We start from the raw sequence: 21,007 nt of genomic DNA on the forward strand, positions 1-21,007 counted from the left end.
GCTGCAGAAGGGTCAAGGAAGGCTTCCTGGAGGTAGTGACCCCGAGTCAAACCTTGAATGACAGGAGGGAACTTGGGCCCTTGGACCACATTAAGGCCCTAGTGAAGACTGGTGAGGGTCAGGAAACCTAAATGGTTTTGATAAGAGCAAGAATATCCCTAATGCATGACTTATATATGGCCTGGGTCAAGGGCATGAAATCTTTTTCTCTTGGTGGGTGGAAGAGACCTCTGAGCCATCTTTTCCTCCCTAAAATTCCAAAATTTCCAGGTCTCAGTTTTGTTGCGTGTAAAATGGGGTCATTCCATCATGGTGATATGTGACTCTCTTGAGCAGGATTCAGTAGTGCTGGTGTTAACAGACATGCCTTATCAGGCTTACTGCTTTTTTGCCAAAGCTGTTTTATTTGTGAATTAGGTTGCTTGGTCCTCAGAGCATCTGGGGGCAGGGGAAGCTGATTTCATTTGGTCTTGTTCTCAGATATGCTCTCTCTGACATGAGTTAACGTTACATCTTAGATCTAGGAACTTCCTGCCCCTGGGTTCTATTCCTTCCTTCCCAAAGCAGCCCAGTGCCCTGGGCTGACCCCCTTCTTTTTTCAGACTATTTCCCATCCTTTGCAGGTACTGTCAAGGTCACTGCCGACTCAGCCATGCTGGGATTCCTCTTGCGGGACAAGCATGAGAGGGCGGGGAACAGCACCAGCATGCACAGTGTGACCTGCATCCTTGCCCAGAACAGCAGCCAGGCCTTGCCAGGAGAGCTCCGGCTAAGCGGGCGGCTGCAGGCCCAGACGGGGAGCCTCGGGGGCCAGGCCAGCCTCCGTGCTGACACGGCCAGCCTGGCCCTGGGTGGGGCCTGCACCTGGGGCCCTGGGCACGGCCAGCTCTCTGGTAGCCTGAGTCACAACATCAGCGCTTTGAGTGAGGCAGGTAGGAGAGGCTAAGAGAGCCCAGTGGCTTCCCTCCCTGAAGACTCCCAAGGCCTGCAACCAAGGGAGTTAGAGCCCCTAGTCCCTAAATCCACCTCCCAGCTCTGTTTCCTTCCCCCACCACCTTCTCCCAGTGCCTCCATCTTCCCTGGGCTCTTATTCAGCCAGAACACCAGTTGCAACCCAGTAGAGACACACCCAGGTTCCCCAGATGGCTTAGTGGTAACGAATCCGTCTGCCAAGCAGGAGACATAAGTTCGATCCCTGGGTCAGGAAGATCCCCTGGAGAAGGAAATGGCAACCCACTCCAGTATTCTTGCCTGGGAAATCCCATGGACAGAGGAGCCTGGCGGGCTACAGGCCATGGGGTCTCAAAGAGTCGGACACGACTTAGCAACTAAGCTACCACCACCACCACCACAGACACACCTCCAAACTGGAGGGCAGATAGCCCCTGCCACCCACCCCTCCTCCCAGGACTCCCCACCCCGAGTCCAGCTTCTGGGCTTGGAAACCTGGTTTAGCAGGACTTCCAGAATGTTCTTGGCACCACAGTTAGGAAATAGCTCAGACACCCCCAGCTCTAGCTTCTTGGGGACAATTCCATGGGCCTGGGTGTGCCTGAAGGTACAGCAAGGTGAGAGCACAGGATCAGACCCTTGCTTCCTAAGAGCCCATCCCTATCTTTAGGGAGCGAGGAATCCAAAGGGGACATGGGGCCTATTACTTGCTAGGTGTGGCCACTGTGGTCTTAGGAAGGAGCTGGGAGGCGAGCTCGCCTCAGGGCTCAGGGGACCCTCAAGAGAGAAGGCGGGCTGCCAAGGACCCCATTCTGGCTCCCGTGGGGCATGCCATCTCTGTGGTTCCTCTCGCCCCCAGGGCTCTCCTCCGAGGCAGGGATACTCCTGTCACACACCCACGTGGCTTCCAACTTCTCAGTGAGCATGATGCTGCGAAGTTCTGGGGGTCAGCTGGATGCGGCCCTTGGCCTGGAGGGCGTGGCCACCAGCGCACCAGGCAGCCAGCTCCGCAGCAGCCTCAGCCACACGTTGCCCGGCCTCAGGTGCTGGGGCCTCCCCTTCTCCTTGGACGGCCGTGGACACTTGCAGGTGGGTGAGAGGGCTGGGCCCGGGGCCCCGTGGGGGCAGTGGGTCCAAGGGACACCCACAGCTGTGCTTCTCCCCAGCTGGAGGGACCCAATCTGGAGGCAGGGCTGGTGGTGAGCGTGGATGGCGAGGAACTTGGTGGAGGCCTGGAGAGGAGGGGAGCAGGTGACCTCCGGGAGCTGACCCTGGGGCTGCACCCCAGCCTCGTGAGGCTCCAGGTAAGTGACCCTTAGGTTCTCATGTGGGTCAGGCCCAAGCCAGGCTCACTGCCTCTGCAACCTCTCTAGTAACCTACCCAGTTTCCACCAGCTTGCCCCGCCCACCGCCCGCCCCACCCCGCCCCGCGCCCCGCCCCGCCCCACCTTCCCTCCCAGGCTCTCACCAAATTTCCCATCCTCCCTTCTTCTCATCCATCCTTTCTCTTTTCCTCCCACCCTCCCCTCCCATTCACCCACATTCCCGTCCTTTCTTCCTCCCCACCCTGCCTTCTCTTCTTCTGCCTGCTTATCTTCTCGTCCTGTTAATGCTCCCACCCCTGCCCCTGTAAGTGGCAGTGGAGGAGACACTCTGGGTTTATCTGGTCTGCTGAGACTCACACCCATCAGTTCATGTTCTGAGTACCTCCCCTGGGGAAACCTGGAACACTGGCCAGCTGTCTTTTACACTGGTCTCAAGAACGAAAAACAGGAAACCACCTCTGTGCCCTTCACAGGTGTGGCTAAACCATCCAGAGTGTGAGGGAGGCAGGGTGAGTGAGCAAGGTGTGCGACCTGAAGCCAAGCTGCTTCATCGCTTACCGATTGCGTGACTTCAGGCCAGTTGCTTACTCTCTCTGTGCCTCAGTGTTCTCATCTGCAAAATGGGACTGTTAATAATGCCTGCCTCCCACAGTTACCTCGAGGATCCGATGAGGAACCAGTGAGAGCCTGGCACACAGGCCCTGTGAGGACGTGAGCTCTGGTTACTTCCGATTGTGACGATGCTGTGGGTTAGCACTTCAGTTTGCACAAACCTCTCTTTGAGGTTTATCTTCCCAGGGAGGCCTTCACTAGGAGAGATGGGGTCAATTGGATCTTAACACTCTGTCTAGGGTCAAGGTTGGGGAAAACACCTCATGCCTACACATGCCTCCTGCCCACCCTGCTGGCCATCCTAGGTCAACTGCAGAGGAGACGTCGTGCCTGCCCAGCTGTCAGAGCTTTGCTGGGGGGTACATCGCCAGGTGGCTTCTTGAGGTGCCAGGGTCTCTGTCACCATCAGGGCAGGAGTGATAGATGGTAGTCTGCCTCCAGGGAAGGCTGGGGAGGGGCAGGCACAGTCTGAGCACCAAGGCCTTCCTGCTGGATGGCTTAGGGTTAGGCTAGTGGCCACTGCCAGGCTGACCTGCACAGTCCCCTCCTGCAAGCCCTTCGCATCCCCAGGGACATGCATCTGGGCGCCCAGCCCAGCCTGACAGTGGATGGGTGGTTCCTTCTGTAAACACAGTGACAAGGACCCAGGATCCAAGTGTCTCAAGCCAGTCTTTGCCCTGGGGGCGGAAATGGCGGGGGGGGGGGGGTTGTCTGGGCTGGTGACAGGCACATCTGGGCCTTTCGGGGGAGACAGAGCATGGGCCTTACAGGTACACGTGCTGCCCAGGCTGGGCCTCAGCCCGGCCCAGGAAGCTCTGAGCTCTCCCGGGCCAGGGCCCAGGTGAACAGTAGGTTATCTCCTTCAAAGGCAAAGCCTGGTGGGGAGGCCTGCGTGCAGGGCTTGGACTCCCTCATCTCCAGCGGCGCCTGGTGTCTCCTGGACCAAGAGCTGTGGGTGAAGTGGACCCAGTCAGGGCTGCCCTGTGGGCAGCTGCGCGGACAGCTGGTTTAGGCCTGGCTCAGCAGAGCTTTCAGCCCAGCTGGCTGTGGGGGCACCAGCCAGTGAGCATCGCCCTGGGGATGGCCCTTGGGGAGGCTCACACTCTCCTGGCCTGGCTGCCTGTTGGTTCCCCTGGAGGAGCCTGCCCAAGGAACTGACCTGCTCGGGGATCAGGGAGACATGAATCTGGAGGTGCTGAATGGGTGCTGCTGGGTGTCCCACCTGGGGCACTGCCTGAGGGCCCTGGGAGCCAGTGCTGGGGGCTCGCCACCTGGCTGTCCAGGTAGAGGGAACCTCCTTGGGGAGGGCGATTTCTGCCAGTGTCCCCTTTGTGAGCACAAAGCGGGTGATGCTTTCATGCCTCCAGCTTGGGTAGTGGTACTGACTTTACCCAACATAGGGAGACACAAGGACCAGAAAAATCAAACTACCGCAGCTTCCTGCCCAGACCTGCCACTCACCTGCTGTGTGACTTTTAGCCAGGCCTTAACCTCTCTGAGCCTCAACCATTGTCATCTGTATACTTCAGGTGGCAGTATACAGTACATCCCTACCTTACGCTATTGAGCAGGAAGTGGACCAATGCGCATTAAGTGCTATCTCAGTTGGGTACTCTCTCTTTTGCCCTGGTTTCAGCTACCAGGGAATCATAATCTCTTTTTACAGATGTGGAAACTGAGGCTTAGGAAGGTGAAGTCACCTTCCTAGGATTGCACAGTGGCCTAGATGGCAGGAGGGTTAACCTAGGGAATTGAGGATCAGTATTGAAGGGGTCTTAAGGGGCAGATGAGCTGCCTCGCCCTAGAGGAAACTTAAGACTAGGGGGCATGTGAAATGAATAGCTACACGTGTGAGAAAGACTCAGAGCTGGTGGCAGGAAGGGCAGGGTGATTGCTGCAAGGACTCACTGCACAGGAGGGTTAGGACAGGAGCTGTGAATGGATGGAACTTCCCTCTGAGAGTCATGGCCTGGAATTCCAGGAAAGGGTTAGAAAGGGGGCATTCCCTAGTCCTGGAGCAGGCCAGTGACATCCAAGCAGGAGAAGCATGCCCTGGGCCCCATGGGAGGCCACCCCAAGCTCTGTGGCTCCTCTTGTGGTCTCCATTTGGCTGCAGTGGAACTGATGCGTGCATTCACCCCATCACCGGCAGCGCTGTCCCCACTCCAGGCAGACAGATGAGTGCTGGGTGACAGGAAGGGGCTGAGGGCAGCTCCCGGTTCTGTCCTGGGGGTGCAGACTTCCCCCAGAACCCCAGGTCCTGAGAATATACCACTTAGAGGTGCAAGTGACTTCCATTTGGGGCGTTAAGAGGGACATGTCCAGACCAGAGAGGTTGAGAGGCCCGCGCTCTATTGTGGAAAAGAGAGGAGAAAATGGAGACCTCGGGGGAGGGGCATTTTGTATTCCTGTTAGTCTCTCAGTCGTGTCGGACTCTTTGCGACTCCGTAGACTGCAGCCTGCCAGTCTCCTCTGTCCATGGGATTCTGCAGGCAAGGATACTGGAGTGGGTTGCCATGCCCTTTTCCAGGAGATCTTCCCAAGCCAGGGATCGAACCCAGGCCTCCTGCCTTGCAAGCGGATTCTTTACTATCTGAGCCAGCAGGGAAGCCCCAGGTGAGGAGGGCATGAGGAGCCCCAAATTGCTCTCAATGGTTAGATTTCTTGACCCCCCTGGGAGGCTGTTTTCAGCTCTTCAAAGAGAAGAAAGGTGGTGGATGCCTCTGGAGGATGAGGGCTTTCTTGACCACCTGTGGACAAATGGACAGTGGACACACTTCATGGGATTCTGTAGCGACCCCCTCACCTGGCCTTTCTTGGCAGCAGAATCCAGCTGTGCTGATGCTGAACGGCTCCTTTCTGGTGCACACCTTTGGGGCCAGCCTGGTGGCTCAGGTATCATCTGGGGACACCTTCGCCCGAGCCCACATCCACTCAGCCTGCGGCCACCGTGCTCACCTGGACACTGGCCTCCAGCATGCATGGCCTCCACTTCAGGCACTGGGAGTTCCCCCCAACAACCACATCCAAGTGTCCATGTGGGAAGATGAACCCCCTCGGGCCCAGCTGGAGGTGGCCCTGGGCCTGTGCACCCTGACCGCCCGTGGGGACTTCAGATCAGAGGCCAGCGTCACACACAACTGGACCCTGGCCCTGGTGAATCACTGCCCTCTGCTGGAGGTAAGCCCCCTGCCCCACATGTCAGTGTGGGTTCCCACCTCCCTTTATAAATTTTTAACCACCTACTATATGCCCAGCTCTGCACTCAGCATGAGAAACTTTGGGCTATTTTTTTCTTTTGCTGTTGTCACTTAAACTGGGGGACTCATTGACTGTAAAGCTTTGAGCCAAAAACAGGACCAGAATTCAATTTTTCTCCTCTTTTGCAAAGGGCCCTCCTGAGACACTGGTTCACATCTTTTCCGTGGTTCAAGTTGATTCTGTTCTTATATCTCACTTCCTGCATCCCTGGGGTCAAGGATCCAGGAGTAAGAAATGAGACTAGTACAGAGTAATAGCATGAATGCTGAGTACTCTCTGAGGCCCCTTGAATCCTCACCGCCTGGGGGAAAGGGCTGCTCGTACCCCCTCGTCCCCCATGATACACTGGGGCCCAGAGAGCTGGGGGGACCCTTTCATTCCCATCTTGGGTTTGTGCCCCCATGTTGGGTTGTCTTAGGCCCTGGTGGAGCAAGTTGCTTAAGGTCTCGCCCTCCAGCAAGTGAACATTGATGTTCGTGATCTCATTTCAGTAGCCAGTGCTTTCTGGATGCCTGGCTCTGGATTCACGAGGATTAACTTACTTCCATCTCCCAGCAACTTATGGTCAACTCCCATTTTAGAGAGGGGTAAACTGAATCCGTGGGTTTGGAGAGACTGAGTTAGTGGTAGAACAGGAATTTGAGCCCACATCTCTCGATGGGGTGCCCTTGGTATTGCTCACCTTGCAGAAGGAGGTGCTGATAAAGTTTAGGCCGTGGGGCCACTGCTGCCCTCTTCCCACCCAGACGCATCTCCAGCTCCCTCCCCTTGACTTCTGGTGTGTGTGTGTGCTGAGTCACTTCAGTCGTGTCCGACTCTTTGCGACCCCATGGGCAGTAGCCCACGAGGCTCCTCTGTCCATAGGGTTCTCCAGGCAAGGATACTGCAGTGGGTTTCCATGCCCTCCTCCAGGGTGTCTTCCCAACCTAGGGATCGAACCTGCATCTTTATGTCTCCTGCATTGGCAGGCGGGTTCTTTACCACTGGCGCCACCTCGCTTCTGGCACTCACCTGAAATCCAACCACTTTCTCCATATTCCAGGCGACAGGAATCCCGCGGGCCCTGCGCTCTGAGGGCAGCCTAAGCTGGGGCCCCTGTGAGTTCGACCTGACCACGGACTTCCATAGTGACCGTGGAGATGCCCACCTGGAGTTGGCCCGTACCTGCGGGCCCCACACCTTGGTTCTGGGGCACCTGACCCACTCCCTGCCCCTCCTGGGCCGACTGGGCCTGCCACCCCAGAGTGCCATCAGCCTGACCGTCCAGCCTGGCCCTGCCCCCCACAGCTCCCTGTCCCTCCAGATGGGGCCGTGCCGACTGCAGGGTGCCCTGGAGCAGCACACTGAGAACCAGAGCATGTGGATACTGGCCACCGAGCCAGGTTGCCCGCTGCTGGAGGTGCGTATAGTGGGCCAGCAAGGTCCCTGGAGAGGAGCTTCCCGTCAGCGTAAGGCCTGAGCCTGGCTGACACCCCCTCCAGGGACTTCCCAAGACCAGCTACTATTTCCCCAAAGCCCTGTTGGACACTTGACCCCTTTTATCTCTTATCCCGTGTTCCCATTTGGCAGATGAGGAGATCGAGGCTGGGTGAGATTAGAGGCACACAGTGCCATGGAACTTAAGGACCACAGGCTCAGAATTTATGACAGTCTGTCTTTTTAGTAAAATTTTAAGAGCAGGAAGGGAATGAGAGGAACTCTTCTCATGACAGTTGGAAACAGTTGCATCTTGGTTTCATAATCTGTTAAAAACCACAGGCTGGGTTTTATCTGAGCCAAGAGATAGTCTGAGCATTGTCCTGTGATGTTTGGGGGAAGGGGACCCTGTGACTCAGGAAAGGGGGAAGCTGGAGTCTAGGTCAGCAGACAGGGCTGGTGCCCTCGTCTGAGTGGCACAGGCCCCTGCCCTGTGTCTCCTGATGGAGCTTCCTGGGTGCAGGGATAGGGTCTGGTCCACTCAGCATCCCTGAGCGTAGGGCTGGGTGCAGGCAAATGTTCTGTCAGTGTTAATCAGGTCAACACAGGACTGGTCCACAAGAGAGCAGAGCATCATGGGGTGAAGCAGGCCTACCCACTAGGACTTTCTATGATGATGGAAATGTTCTTTACTATCCAGGACAGTAGCCACTAGAGACAGGGAGCTACTGAGGGCTTAAGATGATTTTACTCATGCTACAGAGAAACTGAATTCTTACTTGGACTTCATTTTAATTTAGATGGAACCAACCCCATGTGGTTAGTGACCCTAACCCTAACCCTAACCCTAACCCTTCACAGACTGAAGACAGATCAGGTTCAAACCTTAGCTCCTCTACTTATTAGCTATGTGATTCTGGGCAATGACTTTGCCTTGTTGAGCCTCAGTGTTCCCATCTGTAAAATGGGGACTAGTAACTATCAATCTCAGAGTTGTTGGAATAGGGTGAAAAGAGAACATTTTGATGAAGCACTCAGCATGAGACTGTGTGTGTACTGAGTGTTCTCTGATGGACAACTGTTGTGTGTTGTGGTTGAAGCTGCAGTTTTGTTGTTACTGTAATGGGAGAGGAGTGGGGGTGAGGAAGAGGGTTGAAGATGGAGAATCGGGCCACTCGTTGGTGTGGGACCACCCTCTGACCCCTCTCTCTGGGGTCCAGCAGGGCCTGGGCCTCCCAGCAGGGACGCAGCTCAGTGACTCCCTGCAGGCCTTGGGTGGGGAAGCAGAAGCATCAGGGGTCCCTGTGGCGGCCAGCCAGACTGCTTCCTTGACCTTGGCGGTGACCCTGCACCCATCCGAGGCCGCACTCCGAGCGAAACTGAGGCCCACGCTGCCTGCACCGCACGCGCTTCCCCCGGAGACCTCGCTGACCGTCCAGTGTGGGTGGGAGGCCAGGTACCAGCTGCGCCTGGAGCTGCACATGGGGGCCTGTGAACTTCAGGGCAGTGGTGAGCTGCAGCTGGACCGCCGGCTGCAGTGGCGGGTGGTGGCCGAGAGCTCCTGCGAGGGCCTGCAGGTACGTGTGCCAGGGGTGGGTGGGAGGGATGAGCGCCAGGGTCTCCAGGTGGGAACCCTCCTTTTTAACCACTGCCAAAGTGAGAGAGATGGGGTGAACCCTGGAGGACTGGAGAACCTCCTCTAAGCCCTAGACATACAGCTGTAAACACGGCAGAGATGAGTGCCTCCCTGGGGCAGACAGGCACCCCCCAGGATAAATCAGTGAACTGTGGAGTGTTATTACACAGGGGTGAGGGCTAAGGAGAGAGAGAAAGTGGGAAAGGGGGTCATGAAAAACAGGGCAGATACTGCAATTTTGTATGTCGGTCAAGGTTGGTCCCCCAAACAGGATGACATTTAAGCACAGACCTGAAGGAGAGGAGAGAGTAGGATTGTGGGTACCTGGGGAGAAGGTTTTCTCTTTTTTTAAAGAATATTTATTTCTGTTTATTTATTTGGTTGCACCGGGTCTTAGTTGAGGCATGAGGGATCATTTGTTGTGGCATGCGAACTCTTAGTTGCGGGACTGGGCATCTAGCTCCCTGACCAGGGATCATACCTAGGACCCTTGCATTGCGGATGTGAAGTCTTAGTAACTGGACTACCAGAGAAGTCCCAAGGGGAAAGGATTTTCTGGGCATGGCCAGTGTAAAGGCCCCGAGGCAGAGCTGGAGAGGGAAGGGCATTCTCTGGGGCTGGGATCAGCAGACTGTCTCTCTGAAAGTCCAGATAGCAAATAAACTTAGACCTTGCAGGCCATTCAGCCACTGTTGTAACTACTCCATGCTGCTGCCATAGTGCAATGCGCTATAGGCAGTGTGCGGTGAATGGGCATGACTGTGTTCCAGTAAAGCTTTATTTACAGCAGGCAGCGGGCTGGATGCAGCTGGTGGGCTGGCATTTGCTGACTTCTGTTTTATAAAAAGCCCATGGGGTGGGAGCACCCTCGGATTCAGGATCCACCGCGGAGGTGGAGAGATAGGGTTGGATAGAAGTCAGATGTGGGTGTGAGAAATAGGGGAGCCAGATGGCGACTGCGTGAGAAGAGGACTGGGGCTGCTGCTGTTCCTGGTGATAGGAAGGACGTGGGTGGAGAAGGAGAGTTGGGAAGGGGGTATCGCTGACTCACAGGCCCTTTTGGGATGTGTTAAATCTGGATCCAACCAGTCCATTCTGAAGGAGATCAGCCCTGGGATTTCTTTGGAAGGAATGATGCTAAAGCTGAAACTCCAGTACTTTGGCCACCTCACGCGAAGAGTTGACTCATTGGAAAAGATTTTGATGCTGGGAGGGATTGGGGGCAGGAGGAGAAGGGGATGACCGAGGATGAGATGGCTGGATGGCATCACTGACTCGATGAATGCGAGTCTGAGTGAACTCCGGGAGTTGGTGATGGACAGGGAGGCCTGGCGTGCTGCAATTCATAGGGTCGCGAAGAGTCGGACACGACTGAGCGACTGAACTGAACTGAACTAAGTCTGACAGGGCTCTTAAACGCCCAGGTGGAAACGGTGGGGGCAATCAGGTCAGCTGTGGTCTGAACTGGAGGTGTCCTCCTCTCGGTGGTCACATTTAAAGCCACAGACTGAGGACTTCCCTGGTGGTCCAGTGGTTAAGACTTCGCCTTCCAATACAGGGGGTGCAGGTTCAATCCCTGGTTGGGGGTGAAGATCCCACATGCCTCAGGGCCCCAAAACCAAAACATAAAACAGAAGCAATATTGTAACAAATTCAATAAAGATTTTTTAAATGGTCTACATCAAAAAGAAAAAAAACTCTCAGAAAAGTCACAGACTGGCTGGGATGGCTGTGGGGTAGCTGGAGACTAGGCACTCAGGCTGCAAAGCTGGGGAAGATGAGAAGGAAACAGCCAAGGGTACCAAGAACAAGCCGGGACGAGGAGGAACCCCAAGGGAGAAGGGGTCTCGAGGCTGGGGAGGAAAGGGTTGATAGGGTCAAACACTGTGTCAGGCGGGTGGAGCCGGGCAGCTGTCCTGGGCACTGGAAGGCCACCTGTGAGGCCAGGAAGCCCAGACTGTGAATTAGGTTCTGCCCCTTGTCCCTGGTGGCCTTGAGCACATCCCTGTTCCTCCTGGGGCTTCAGAGCCATCATCGTAGATGGGGTGCAGTGACCTCCTCCTGTGCTCAGCGATGCACTGGTGGGCGGAGCCTAGGGAGATGCCCTTGTGGGCCAGCCTTGCAGCCTGCTTCCTGAGCAGGCTCCCATCACCTCTCAGGAGCAGGGGTCTGGGTTCTGTGAGCCTGGGGAGTTGGAGAGGTTGGGGGAGGAGAGGAGGGGAAATACATGTTTCAGAGCTGCCAGTGTTCCAAGGCTCTTGACCAGTTGGTTTCACAGGATGCGTGAAAAGCACGGGATGCTTGGGCATAAAGAGGCGATCTCTGTGGTTTGGGGGATTGAGAAGGGGGCCGGAGGAAGCTCGTTTGACAGTGCAGGGCTACTGAAGTGGGGCCCTCAGGCACTCCTAAAATCTGACCCAAGTCACAAACCCTCTCCTGTAGAGACTCATGTGGGCACATCCTCATCCCATTTTGTTTTCAGTTCAAGGGAGATCATGGGACCCCTGATGCCCACTTGAGACCCACCCTAGTTAAGACGACCTACTTCCATCTCTTTCAACCCTTCCAGGCCCTGGGGGTCCCAGGCCGAGTCAACAGCTCCGGCTATGTTGCAGTGAGCTCCACAGCCATGGACGCTCAGGCGCTGGTCACCGTGGATGCCAGCACTCTACGGGGGCTGCTTGTCCTCAGTACCACCGAGGTGAGGGTGCAGACCAGGCCTGGGATGCCAGGGCCATGTGCTCCTGATGAGAGAAGCATTTGGATACCAGCTGAGCTCCAGAGAGGACCCTGGCAGATGAGAGCTTCACGGTCCATGAGTAGAGGAATGAGACTTCCGAGGAGAAGTCCCTCAGCTGCCCCTTCCCCTTCCTAACTCCCCAGGAGCCATCGCTCATCTGGCTCTTTTAATGTCATGTTCACGAAAGCACACAGCCTGCTCGCTTTTGCATCTGCCTCCTTTTATTCAGCATGATGCTTGTGGGATTCACGTGGTCTGTATCCCTTTTCACTGCTGTATAGTATTCCATGGTGTGCTGGTATCACAATTCATCTGTTCATCTTATCCATTAGCATTTGGGCAGTGTCTAGTTTTTTATTGTATATTTAATTAAATTAAGTACATTTTTTTTATTTTAAAAATATCATCATTGTGATATAATACACATGACAAAATTTACCATCTTAACCACTTTCAAGTGCACAGTTCAGTGACATCAAATACATTCACATGATTGTACAGCCATCACCACCATCGGTGTCCAGAACGCTCTTCATCTTGCAAACCTGAAACTACCCACAATACAACAACTTGTCGTTTCCCGCCCTCCCCCTGCCCCAGCTCTGTTGAATTTCCTTCCTTTTTAAGGCTGAATAATATTGCATTGCATGAATGGTCCATATTTTGTTGATCCATTTATCCATCAGTGGACACTGGGTTGCTTCTACCCTTTGGCTGTTGTGAAGAGTGCTGCTATGAACATGGGTGTGCAAATATTTCTTGGTGAGCTCTCATGTGAGTCTTGGTTTTTCTCGTTCTGTTATAGACCCAGCAGGAGGTGAACTTGCTGCTCACACACAACCTGCCTCAGCCCAACCCCTTGGCCCTCCCAGCCCAGATCCTGCTGTACCTGACCAACAAGAGGCTCGGGCCCAGCTACAGACACACCCTGAAGGTCGGAGTGGATGGCAAAGAGGTGGGGGCTCTGCCGGGGTGAGGGGGGGCCTGGTGGGGCTGGGAGCTGGCCCGACGGCCCTGGTCCCACGTCTTCCACCCTGACATGTATTCGAGGAGCTGACCTTCACTCGGTGGCCAGAGCATGTCTCCCTGGACTGCAGACTCCAGCACAGCCTGCCTGCACTGCGGACGCTGTGGGTGGAGGACAGGGTGGCCCTTCAGGTCAGCCTTGGCAAGCGGCAATGATAATGGAAATCATTCATTCATTCATTCATTCATTCAACAAACCTTTTTGGAAGTACCTCTGAGACAAGGGGATGATAGAACAAGCTTCAGACCTCCCTCTGAGCCTCAGTCTTTACATCTGGAAATTGGGGCTGCTGATACTCATTTTGCCCTGGTGACTCAGCTGGTAAAGAATCCGCCTGCAATGCGGGAGACCTGGGTTCGATCCCTGGGTTGGGACGATTCCCTGGAGAAGGGAACCTCCACCCATGCCAGTATTCTTGCCTGGAGAATCCCATGGACAGAGGAGCCTGGGGGGCTACAGTCCATGGGGTCACAAAGAGTAGGACACGACTGAGTGACTTTCCCTTCATGTTTCACTTTCAGTATTCATTTCCTTCACCCAGCCATGCCCCCAGGACTGTTACACATTCCCCTCCTTTAGAGCCCCCTCTCCAACTCCCAGCAGACCAGAGCTCGTCCTCAGCCCTCTTTTTCCACGTTGTCCACACACACTCCCTTCACGGTCTTATCCGTTCTCTCATATCAATGGCGTATCTGCACTGCCGTGTCCCCCATCTCTTCCTCCCCTGAACCCCAGATCAGTAGGCCCACCTGCCCACTGTATCTCCACTCAGGTGCCTGGCAGGCACCTCCGACTTTAGCTGTTCCAAAACCAGACAGGCCAGCCCCCCAGACCGGCCCCTCCCTGTCTCTCTCCATCTTGGCAAGCAATGCCTAGTCCATCCTTCCCACCGTGTAGTCAAACCCTTGAAATCAACCTTGATTGGCCAAGCCCTCATCGAGGAACCCCCTAAAGCGTCACCTCATTAGAACCAAAGACTCTCCTATCACCCAGGAAATTCCAAGGGACCTGTGAGCTCCCTGTCACATTCTCCTGTCCCTCCCATCACTCAGTCTACAGAGCTGTGAGTTCTGTGCCAGGAACTGGGCTCAAAGACCAACTATTAGCAGGAACTGGGGCCAGAGGCCTCCGCAGCTGCAGCTTTACTGTGCCACGTCCTTCCTGCCTCTCCCAAGCTTTCTTTCCCATCGACTTCCCATCATCCATCACGTGATGCCTTCGGTGTGGTCCCGGTCTGACACCCACTGATGGCGTTTAAGTTCCACGTGGTAATGTAAAAGTTCAGGCATTTCTGTCTGTCTCACGTGTGGCAGCCTCCGAAGGTGTAACAGGATCCAGCGAGTGGTAGGTGTTCAGTCGACATGGTGGAGCGATGGAGTGACACCCCCCACTTTATAGAGCGGGCAACTTAAAGCAGGAGTCTGCTCGCCACCTGCTGCCACGCACTGTGTGTTCCGATCGTAATGGCTAATGTGCTATTGTGGTTTCAGTGATTAACTCACAGGCATGCTGGAGGGGAGCTTGCAAACTCAAAGCCTTTGGGGCCCCGTGGAGAACTCCAGTGTGAGCTGTGAGGGGACCTAGAGAGCTCACACCCTGTCTAGAGTCTTCCAAGGGGTATATTTTTAACTTTTTGAAAAAAAAGATTAAAAAAAAAAATGTGTTAACTTTTGTTGGGGTGAAATACATCTTTACCATTTTAACTGTTTTATTTTGTTTCAAGATGTTTTTCTGTGGACCATTTTCTGAAGTCTCTATTGGATTTCTCACAGTATTGCTTCTGTTTTATGTTTTGGGTTTTTTGCCCATGGGGATCTTAGTTCCCTGGCCAGGGATTGAATCCTCACCCTTTGCACTGGAAGGCGAATTCTTAATGCCTGGACTTTGAAGGAAGTCCCCTGAGCTATTTTAAACTGTACAATTCAGGTATTTAGTACACTGATAAATTTGTGTAGCTACTCTCTAATTCAGAGCATTTTCACCCCCCCCACCCCCCCCCCCCGAGATGGGAGCCCTGTTACCCACGAGCATTCACTCCTCAGCAGGCACCTCCCCGCCCTCTAGTGCCAAACAGCAGGTGTGTCGTTTGCCAAGTGTAACCCAGCTGTTCCTCCATCCTGCTCGCTCAGGGCCCCGGTTCTTCCCACCCCAGTGGTGTGGATGGTACAAGACCCCAGGGTTTGGGCGAGCGGGTCCTAGCTGCGCCAGGCTGGCTTTCTCTGCTCAGGGTGGTCCAGCGTCTCCTGGGTGTTGTTCCAGGTCTCCACGGACGTTGACAGCCTCGGCGCTGGCTTTGAGAATTCAGGACGCGTCTCATCAGGGTCCACGTCTCTGAATTACTCCGTGAGCTGCCGTCACCGTGATGGGCGCCTGGAGTTCTCTGGTTGGAGCGAGCACAACAGCTGGGCCCTGCGGCAGGCGGGGTTCCCCGAAGAGGCCCGCCTGGGCGCTGAGCTGCAGATGCAGAGTAAGGTGGCCAGACCCTGCCCGGGATCGGGAGTCAGCCCCCCTACACCGACACCTGCCCACGAGCCTCAGGCCCGGCGTCACCCTGAGTTCCAGGACTAACCAGGATGCCCTTGGCCTTGGAACCTGACTCTTAAAGGAGCGGGTATTCACTTCCCAGGGTGGCCAAGGCAACGTACCATAAAACGGGTGGCTTAAAACAACAGAAATTTATTCTCCCAACTTCTAAAGGCTGGAAGTCAGAAACCAGGTGAGGTCAGGGCCATGCTTCCTCCAGAGTCTTTAGGATTCAACCCTTACTTGCCTCTGCCCGCTTCTGGTAGCCCCAGGCATTCTTGCACTTATGGCTGTGTAACCCTGGTCTCTACCCCCAAGTGTCTGCCTTTGTTTCTGTAAGGATGCTAGCCATTGGGTTATGGCCCAGCCCAACCCAGCACCTCACCTTGGCTTGCTTCGTGGTTTACTCATTAAGTTGTGTCCAACTCTTGCGACCCCACGGACTGTATCCCACCAGGCTCCTCTGTCCATGGGATTCTCCAGGCAAGATGACTAGAATGGGTTGCCACTTTCTTCTCCAGGGGATCTTCCCGACTCAGGGACTGAACCCGGGTCTCCTGCATTGCAGGTGGATTCTTTACCAGCTGAGCCACCAATCCTATTTCCAAATAAGGGCACATCCATAGGCCCTGGGAGTTAGAACTTCAAACATAATTTTTAAGGGGAAATAGTTTAACCCATATAGGAGGAGGAAGAGAAGGTAACAGTAATAGTGTTTTTCTTATTGTTTGTTTTTTTTTTTTTATGAGGGATTCTATTTTTATTTATTTGGCCACGCTGGGTCTTATCTGTGGCACGTGGGATCTTTTGTTGCAGCATGCAAGTTCTTAGTTGCGGCAGGTGGGATCTAGTTCCCTGACCAGGGATCAAACCCAGGCTCCCCGCACTGGGACTGTGGAGTCTTAGCCCCTGGGCCACCAGGGAAGTCCCAAGAGCCGGCGTTGATTGAGTGATTACTGCATATGTAGTCACTGAGGCAAGCTCTCAGTACATAGCTCAGTGAGTCTGCTAGACAACCCCGTTCACACCAAGGGAAGCTTGAAGCCTCCAGTGGGGCCTCAGACCCTCTGACTTCTCTCCTGACCCCTGCTCATTCCTCTCCTTGATATTCTTCCAACACATGAGGCTTACTCCTGCCTCAGGACCTTTGCACAGGCTGTTCCGTCTGCCTGGAACGCTCTTCCCCGCATTACTGCTTGCGGGAGAAACAAGGAGACCGCCCCTCGCCACCTGCGTCTCAGATGCCATCTCCTCGTGGAGGCCTTGCCTCTCCCCCTAGTCATTTGCATCCCCACCTCCCTCCAGCTCTCCCCACCTCTCTCCCAGACTTTGTCGTTCTAGCAAGCTGTGTAACCCACTTCTTAAATATCCTTATTTCTCCCTTCCCACCTTCCATCCACCCCACACTCCACTCTTTGTTTGCAGAGTGGCAGATAGTAAGTGCTCAGTTAATCATCTGTTGAGTGAACAGATAGGAGGGAGTGGTGAGTAACACCATCCCTGTTCTGCAGGGGAGGAACAGAAGCTCAGAGAGGTTGAGTCACTTGTCCCATGCTACACAGCTGGCTCATGATGAATCCAGGCAGCATGACCCCAGAGCCACCCTCTGATCCACCCCCGCCCCCATGTAGATGGCAGAGATCAGGATCCCTGCATGGCCCTGAGTCTCCTGGATGGTCCTCTTCTGGCCTTGAACTCTTCCAGCCTTGGTTCTCGGCCTCCTGCAGGGTGAGCAGGCGCCTAGATCAGACAGGGGACTGTCTCACAGACTGCTCTGAGGAAGGGTTTGTCAGGGATGTTGTGAGTCAGTGATGGGACGAGTGTCCCAGGAATGATTCCCCACGGCCCCAGTTCCCGGGCCAGGAGGCCTGGGGTGCTAGCCTTCAGCCATGGTGGCTTCTCAACCCCCAACTGCTCTCTCTCAGGGGGCATGTTCTGCCTGGTGTCAATATTCTTGGTGTCCCCACAATCAGGAACCTTCCCAGGCACAAGGGGACTGAGTCCCCTTGGACGTGTGTTCACTCCCCACTCACGCCCACATATAGTAGGTGCACATGGGTGAACACTGCATAATGAAGAAAGGAGACAGACCCTTCATGAGACCTACTATGTGCCCAGCACGCAGATGTGTTATCTTAGTTAATCTTGGCGATGTCTCTTGAGGTGGGTGGCCTATGCCCACTCTGTAGGTGAGGAAATTGAGGCTCAGAGTTGCCAGCTTGTCCTTGTCTGCCAAGGAGGGCCTCCCAGGTGATGGGGCTGAGCGAGATCCCAGAATCTCCTTTCGTGGAGGAGTTTCTTCTGTCTGCTGAGCTGAGTTGTGGCCTAGCTCGGAGGCAGGGGACTGGAAGAATTGCCCACACATGCTAGAGGAGGGTGCAGACCCTTCTGCCTGGGCCAGGCAAGCTTCAGGTCAATATTATTTGATATTGATTTGATATTATATTAACCCTGGAGAAAAGCACCATTGGTTTGTTCACTCCCTCATTAGGTTCTGGGCACTTGTGATGTGTCTGGGGCAGTACTAAGTGCTGGAGTCACAGCAGGGAAGGAAATAGACTAAAGGTCCTGCCCTCATGGAACTGACCTTCTGGCAAGGGAGGAAGCAGGACGGGCTGGGAGGTACTTTAGAGGGGCAATCAGAGGGGGCTGCTCGGAGGAGGTGTCATAGCACCAGTGACTCCAATGCGAGAAGGAGCTGGCCAGGCCAAGACTGGGGGAAGCCTCATGACAGGTGCTTTCACAGGGACTCAGAGGTGAAAGGCTTGCCCAGGTCAGTCTCACTGGTATCCACAGGGTTTGACCCTAAAGTGGAATGGGAAATGAACCCCAGTTCCCAGCAGCCTTTGCCATTCTCTGTCTCTAGAGACCCAGACACAGGCCCGTGTGGTCCTCCAAGGCGGGGACGATGGGATCAGCATGGACACGGCAGCCCTGGTGGCCCGGCCAGTGAATGGCCCCCTGGAGCTGGTGGTGAATGTCAGCCACACGGCACCTCTTCTCCGGAGGCTGGGCCTGCCCTTTGCCAGCCAGGTGAGGTGTGGGTGGCCAGCCCAGGCAGGGGCAGACTCCCCTGCTAATTCTGTCAACTCCTATCCTGTTTGCAGGGGCAGAGGACCACTGTGTGCACAGGTGATGCGAATGGTCTTGCCTTGTGTCTGTCCAGCACTTTACAGTTTGCAAAAGCGTTATTAATAATGACAATAATTGTCACCAGCGGCCTCTGTGCTCCCTGCCGTGGGGCTGGTGTGGATGGGCCCCTGCACCTGTGTTCCAGCTCCTGGTCCTGTGTCTTTTCCACCCTTCCAGCTTGCATTTGTACAGCACCTACTGCATGCTTGGCACTGTTCTGAGGGTCCCATAGGGCTCATCTCCTAACACCCCAGTAAGAGGCAGAGCAGCACAGTTGTTATACATGCCATCTCTGGAGGCCAGTCCCAGCTCTGTCATTTGCTGGCTGGCTGTCCTTGGGCAGATTCCTTAGCTGCTCTGTGCCCTCAGTCTCCTCATCTGTGAAATGGGGATAATACCAGTACTGTTAATGTGAGGGTTGTGAGAATGGAGTGAGTCAGTACCAGTGATGCCCCTGGGATGGTGTGTGGCTGGAGCTGATGCTTCAGAAGCCTTTGCTGCTCTGATGGTGCTGGTGATGAGTGATGCTGGCTGCTGTAGTCATCAGCATCCTCAGGTCACAGGTCTGTCTCTCAGTGACCTGCCCAAGGTCATGTAGCAAGTAGGCATCAAAACAGGGGCTCAGACTTGGTACCGGGTCCTTCCCTGAGATGCGACCCCACACCCTCTAAGACAGGAACTGTGCTGAGTCCCCATGCAGCGGGCCACTGGCAGTTGGTGTGAACTCAACTTGCTTAGCGGGGCCCTCCCTCTCCTTCACAAGCCACAGAGCACGTACATCCAAGACTCTTTTCCAGCCTTCTGCTTTGGGCTATCCGGCAATCCCCCTGCCCCTCACTCCCCTCTGCCATGGGAGGAGGGGCAGTTCCCAGAGTCCAGGGGCCCAGGATGTCACTCTTCCCACAGAGGGTCTGAGTCACCGTGACCCACTGCTGAGCAGCACTTCATCTGAATCCCCTTTCCCTGCCCTCAGCCCGGGTGGTGGGGAGGTCTGTAGGATGCCGGCTCTTTGCCGATGTCTGGGGTACAGGTGGACACTGGGGACCCATGGCTGGCAACCTGAGCTGCAGCAAGAGAGCTGGCCCAGGCCTGCCTGGAGGTCCTCACCATCCAAGGGTGGGCAGATGGGGCCGAGTCTGATGGGTATCTGCCCTGCCAGGCTGGTGGGTGGACAGGGATGTGAGGGTCCTCAGGCCCCTTTCTCCCAGCCTGTCCCCACCGACCCTCACCCCGTCCTGTTCCCTCTTCAGCTCATGTTCCAGGAGCTCTGGGAAAAGGAAGAGATGCATTCTTCCCTGCAGCTGACATGCGATTCTCAAACCAGCCTGGTCCTCAACATCCAAGGCCACAACCAGGCACTCAGGTGAGGGCTTTGCCACACTCTAGGGGCCCCGAGGGGAGAGGTATGGGTGAGGGAGAGGCCTCAGCTGAGCACCCGACCCACAGCACTGCTTCAAACCCTCCCCACAGCCCCACTGCACAGAGGTGGCAAGGGAGGCTCAGAGAGGCCAAGTGACTTGCCTGAGGTCACACAGCTAATAAAACATCTTTGACCTCTGGGGCTTGGGACACGAAGGAGGAGTTCTTATTCTCGCAAGTTAATGCATCCCAGGCCTCGAATAGTAATAACTAGTATGGCTCTTCACTCTGGGAACCTTCTGGGGTCAGAGGTCTTAACACTCGGATGAAGTCAGGTGAGTCACCAGGCTCCAGGTGATGGAAGGTGATGAAGAAGCCACTGTTAATGATACAGACCAGCAGTTCTCACCCGGGGGCGTTGGGCAGTGTCTGGGGAAAGGTCCGGTTGTTACAGCTGGAAGGGGCGTCTACCGGCTCCTCACGGGCGGGGGCCACAGCTACCGCCAGACCTCCTGTAATGCGCGGGCCAGCCCACAACGATGACTGGTGTGGCCCGCGGTGTCAGCCGTGCTGAGGTTGGCACACGTGGTGTAGGGGCACCCCCGGACAGGGCAGCCCCCAGGGCAGGCGGCAGTGGGGAGCCGTGAGTGCCTGGCCTGAGGAGGCGAGGGAGGGGTGCTGTGAGCCCAGGGCTGCAGGAGGGGGCTGGGTTTGAAGCTTGCTGTCCAAAGTGAGGGGGCCCATGGGTGGGCCCACAGACGATGTGCTGCTGAGTACCACCCAGCCCCTGTGCTGGAGGCGAAACAGAGGCACTTGCCCACTGTGCCAGGACCAGGCGGAGGCCAAGCTGGAATGCAAACACGCGTCGCTGCAGCCTTGACTGTTGCGCCCCATGACCATCAGGCCTCCGGGCATGTTAATAGCCCTTCATTGGGTTGCTGCCATGTTTCTGGGTCTCCAGCCCTCTGCTGGGGTGAAGCCCTGACTGTTGCACCCCATGGCCATCAGGCCTCCGGGCATGTTAA

At 55.4% G+C, this 21,007-nt stretch overlaps 1 protein-coding gene across 1 annotated transcript in view; it reads left to right on the forward strand.

The window, feature by feature from the left end:
* Nucleotides 1-21,007, forward strand: part of LOC138076182 (uncharacterized) — a 168,243-nt gene that overhangs the window by 103,286 nt on the left and 43,950 nt on the right. The window contains exons 39-49 of the mRNA XM_068968400.1: nucleotides 624-932; nucleotides 1,811-2,040; nucleotides 2,118-2,255; nucleotides 5,712-6,068; nucleotides 7,192-7,548; nucleotides 8,786-9,142; nucleotides 11,771-11,902; nucleotides 12,747-12,875; nucleotides 15,228-15,435; nucleotides 18,358-18,524; nucleotides 19,874-19,986. Coding sequence (XP_068824501.1) covers nucleotides 624-932; nucleotides 1,811-2,040; nucleotides 2,118-2,255; nucleotides 5,712-6,068; nucleotides 7,192-7,548; nucleotides 8,786-9,142; nucleotides 11,771-11,902; nucleotides 12,747-12,875; nucleotides 15,228-15,435; nucleotides 18,358-18,524; nucleotides 19,874-19,986 — 2,497 coding nt within the window. The remainder of the gene's footprint in view (nucleotides 1-623; nucleotides 933-1,810; nucleotides 2,041-2,117; nucleotides 2,256-5,711; nucleotides 6,069-7,191; nucleotides 7,549-8,785; nucleotides 9,143-11,770; nucleotides 11,903-12,746; nucleotides 12,876-15,227; nucleotides 15,436-18,357; nucleotides 18,525-19,873; nucleotides 19,987-21,007) is intronic.

This window comes from Capricornis sumatraensis, chromosome 3 (assembly GCF_032405125.1).
Source record: "Capricornis sumatraensis isolate serow.1 chromosome 3, serow.2, whole genome shotgun sequence".
NCBI lineage: Eukaryota > Metazoa > Chordata > Mammalia > Artiodactyla > Bovidae > Capricornis > Capricornis sumatraensis.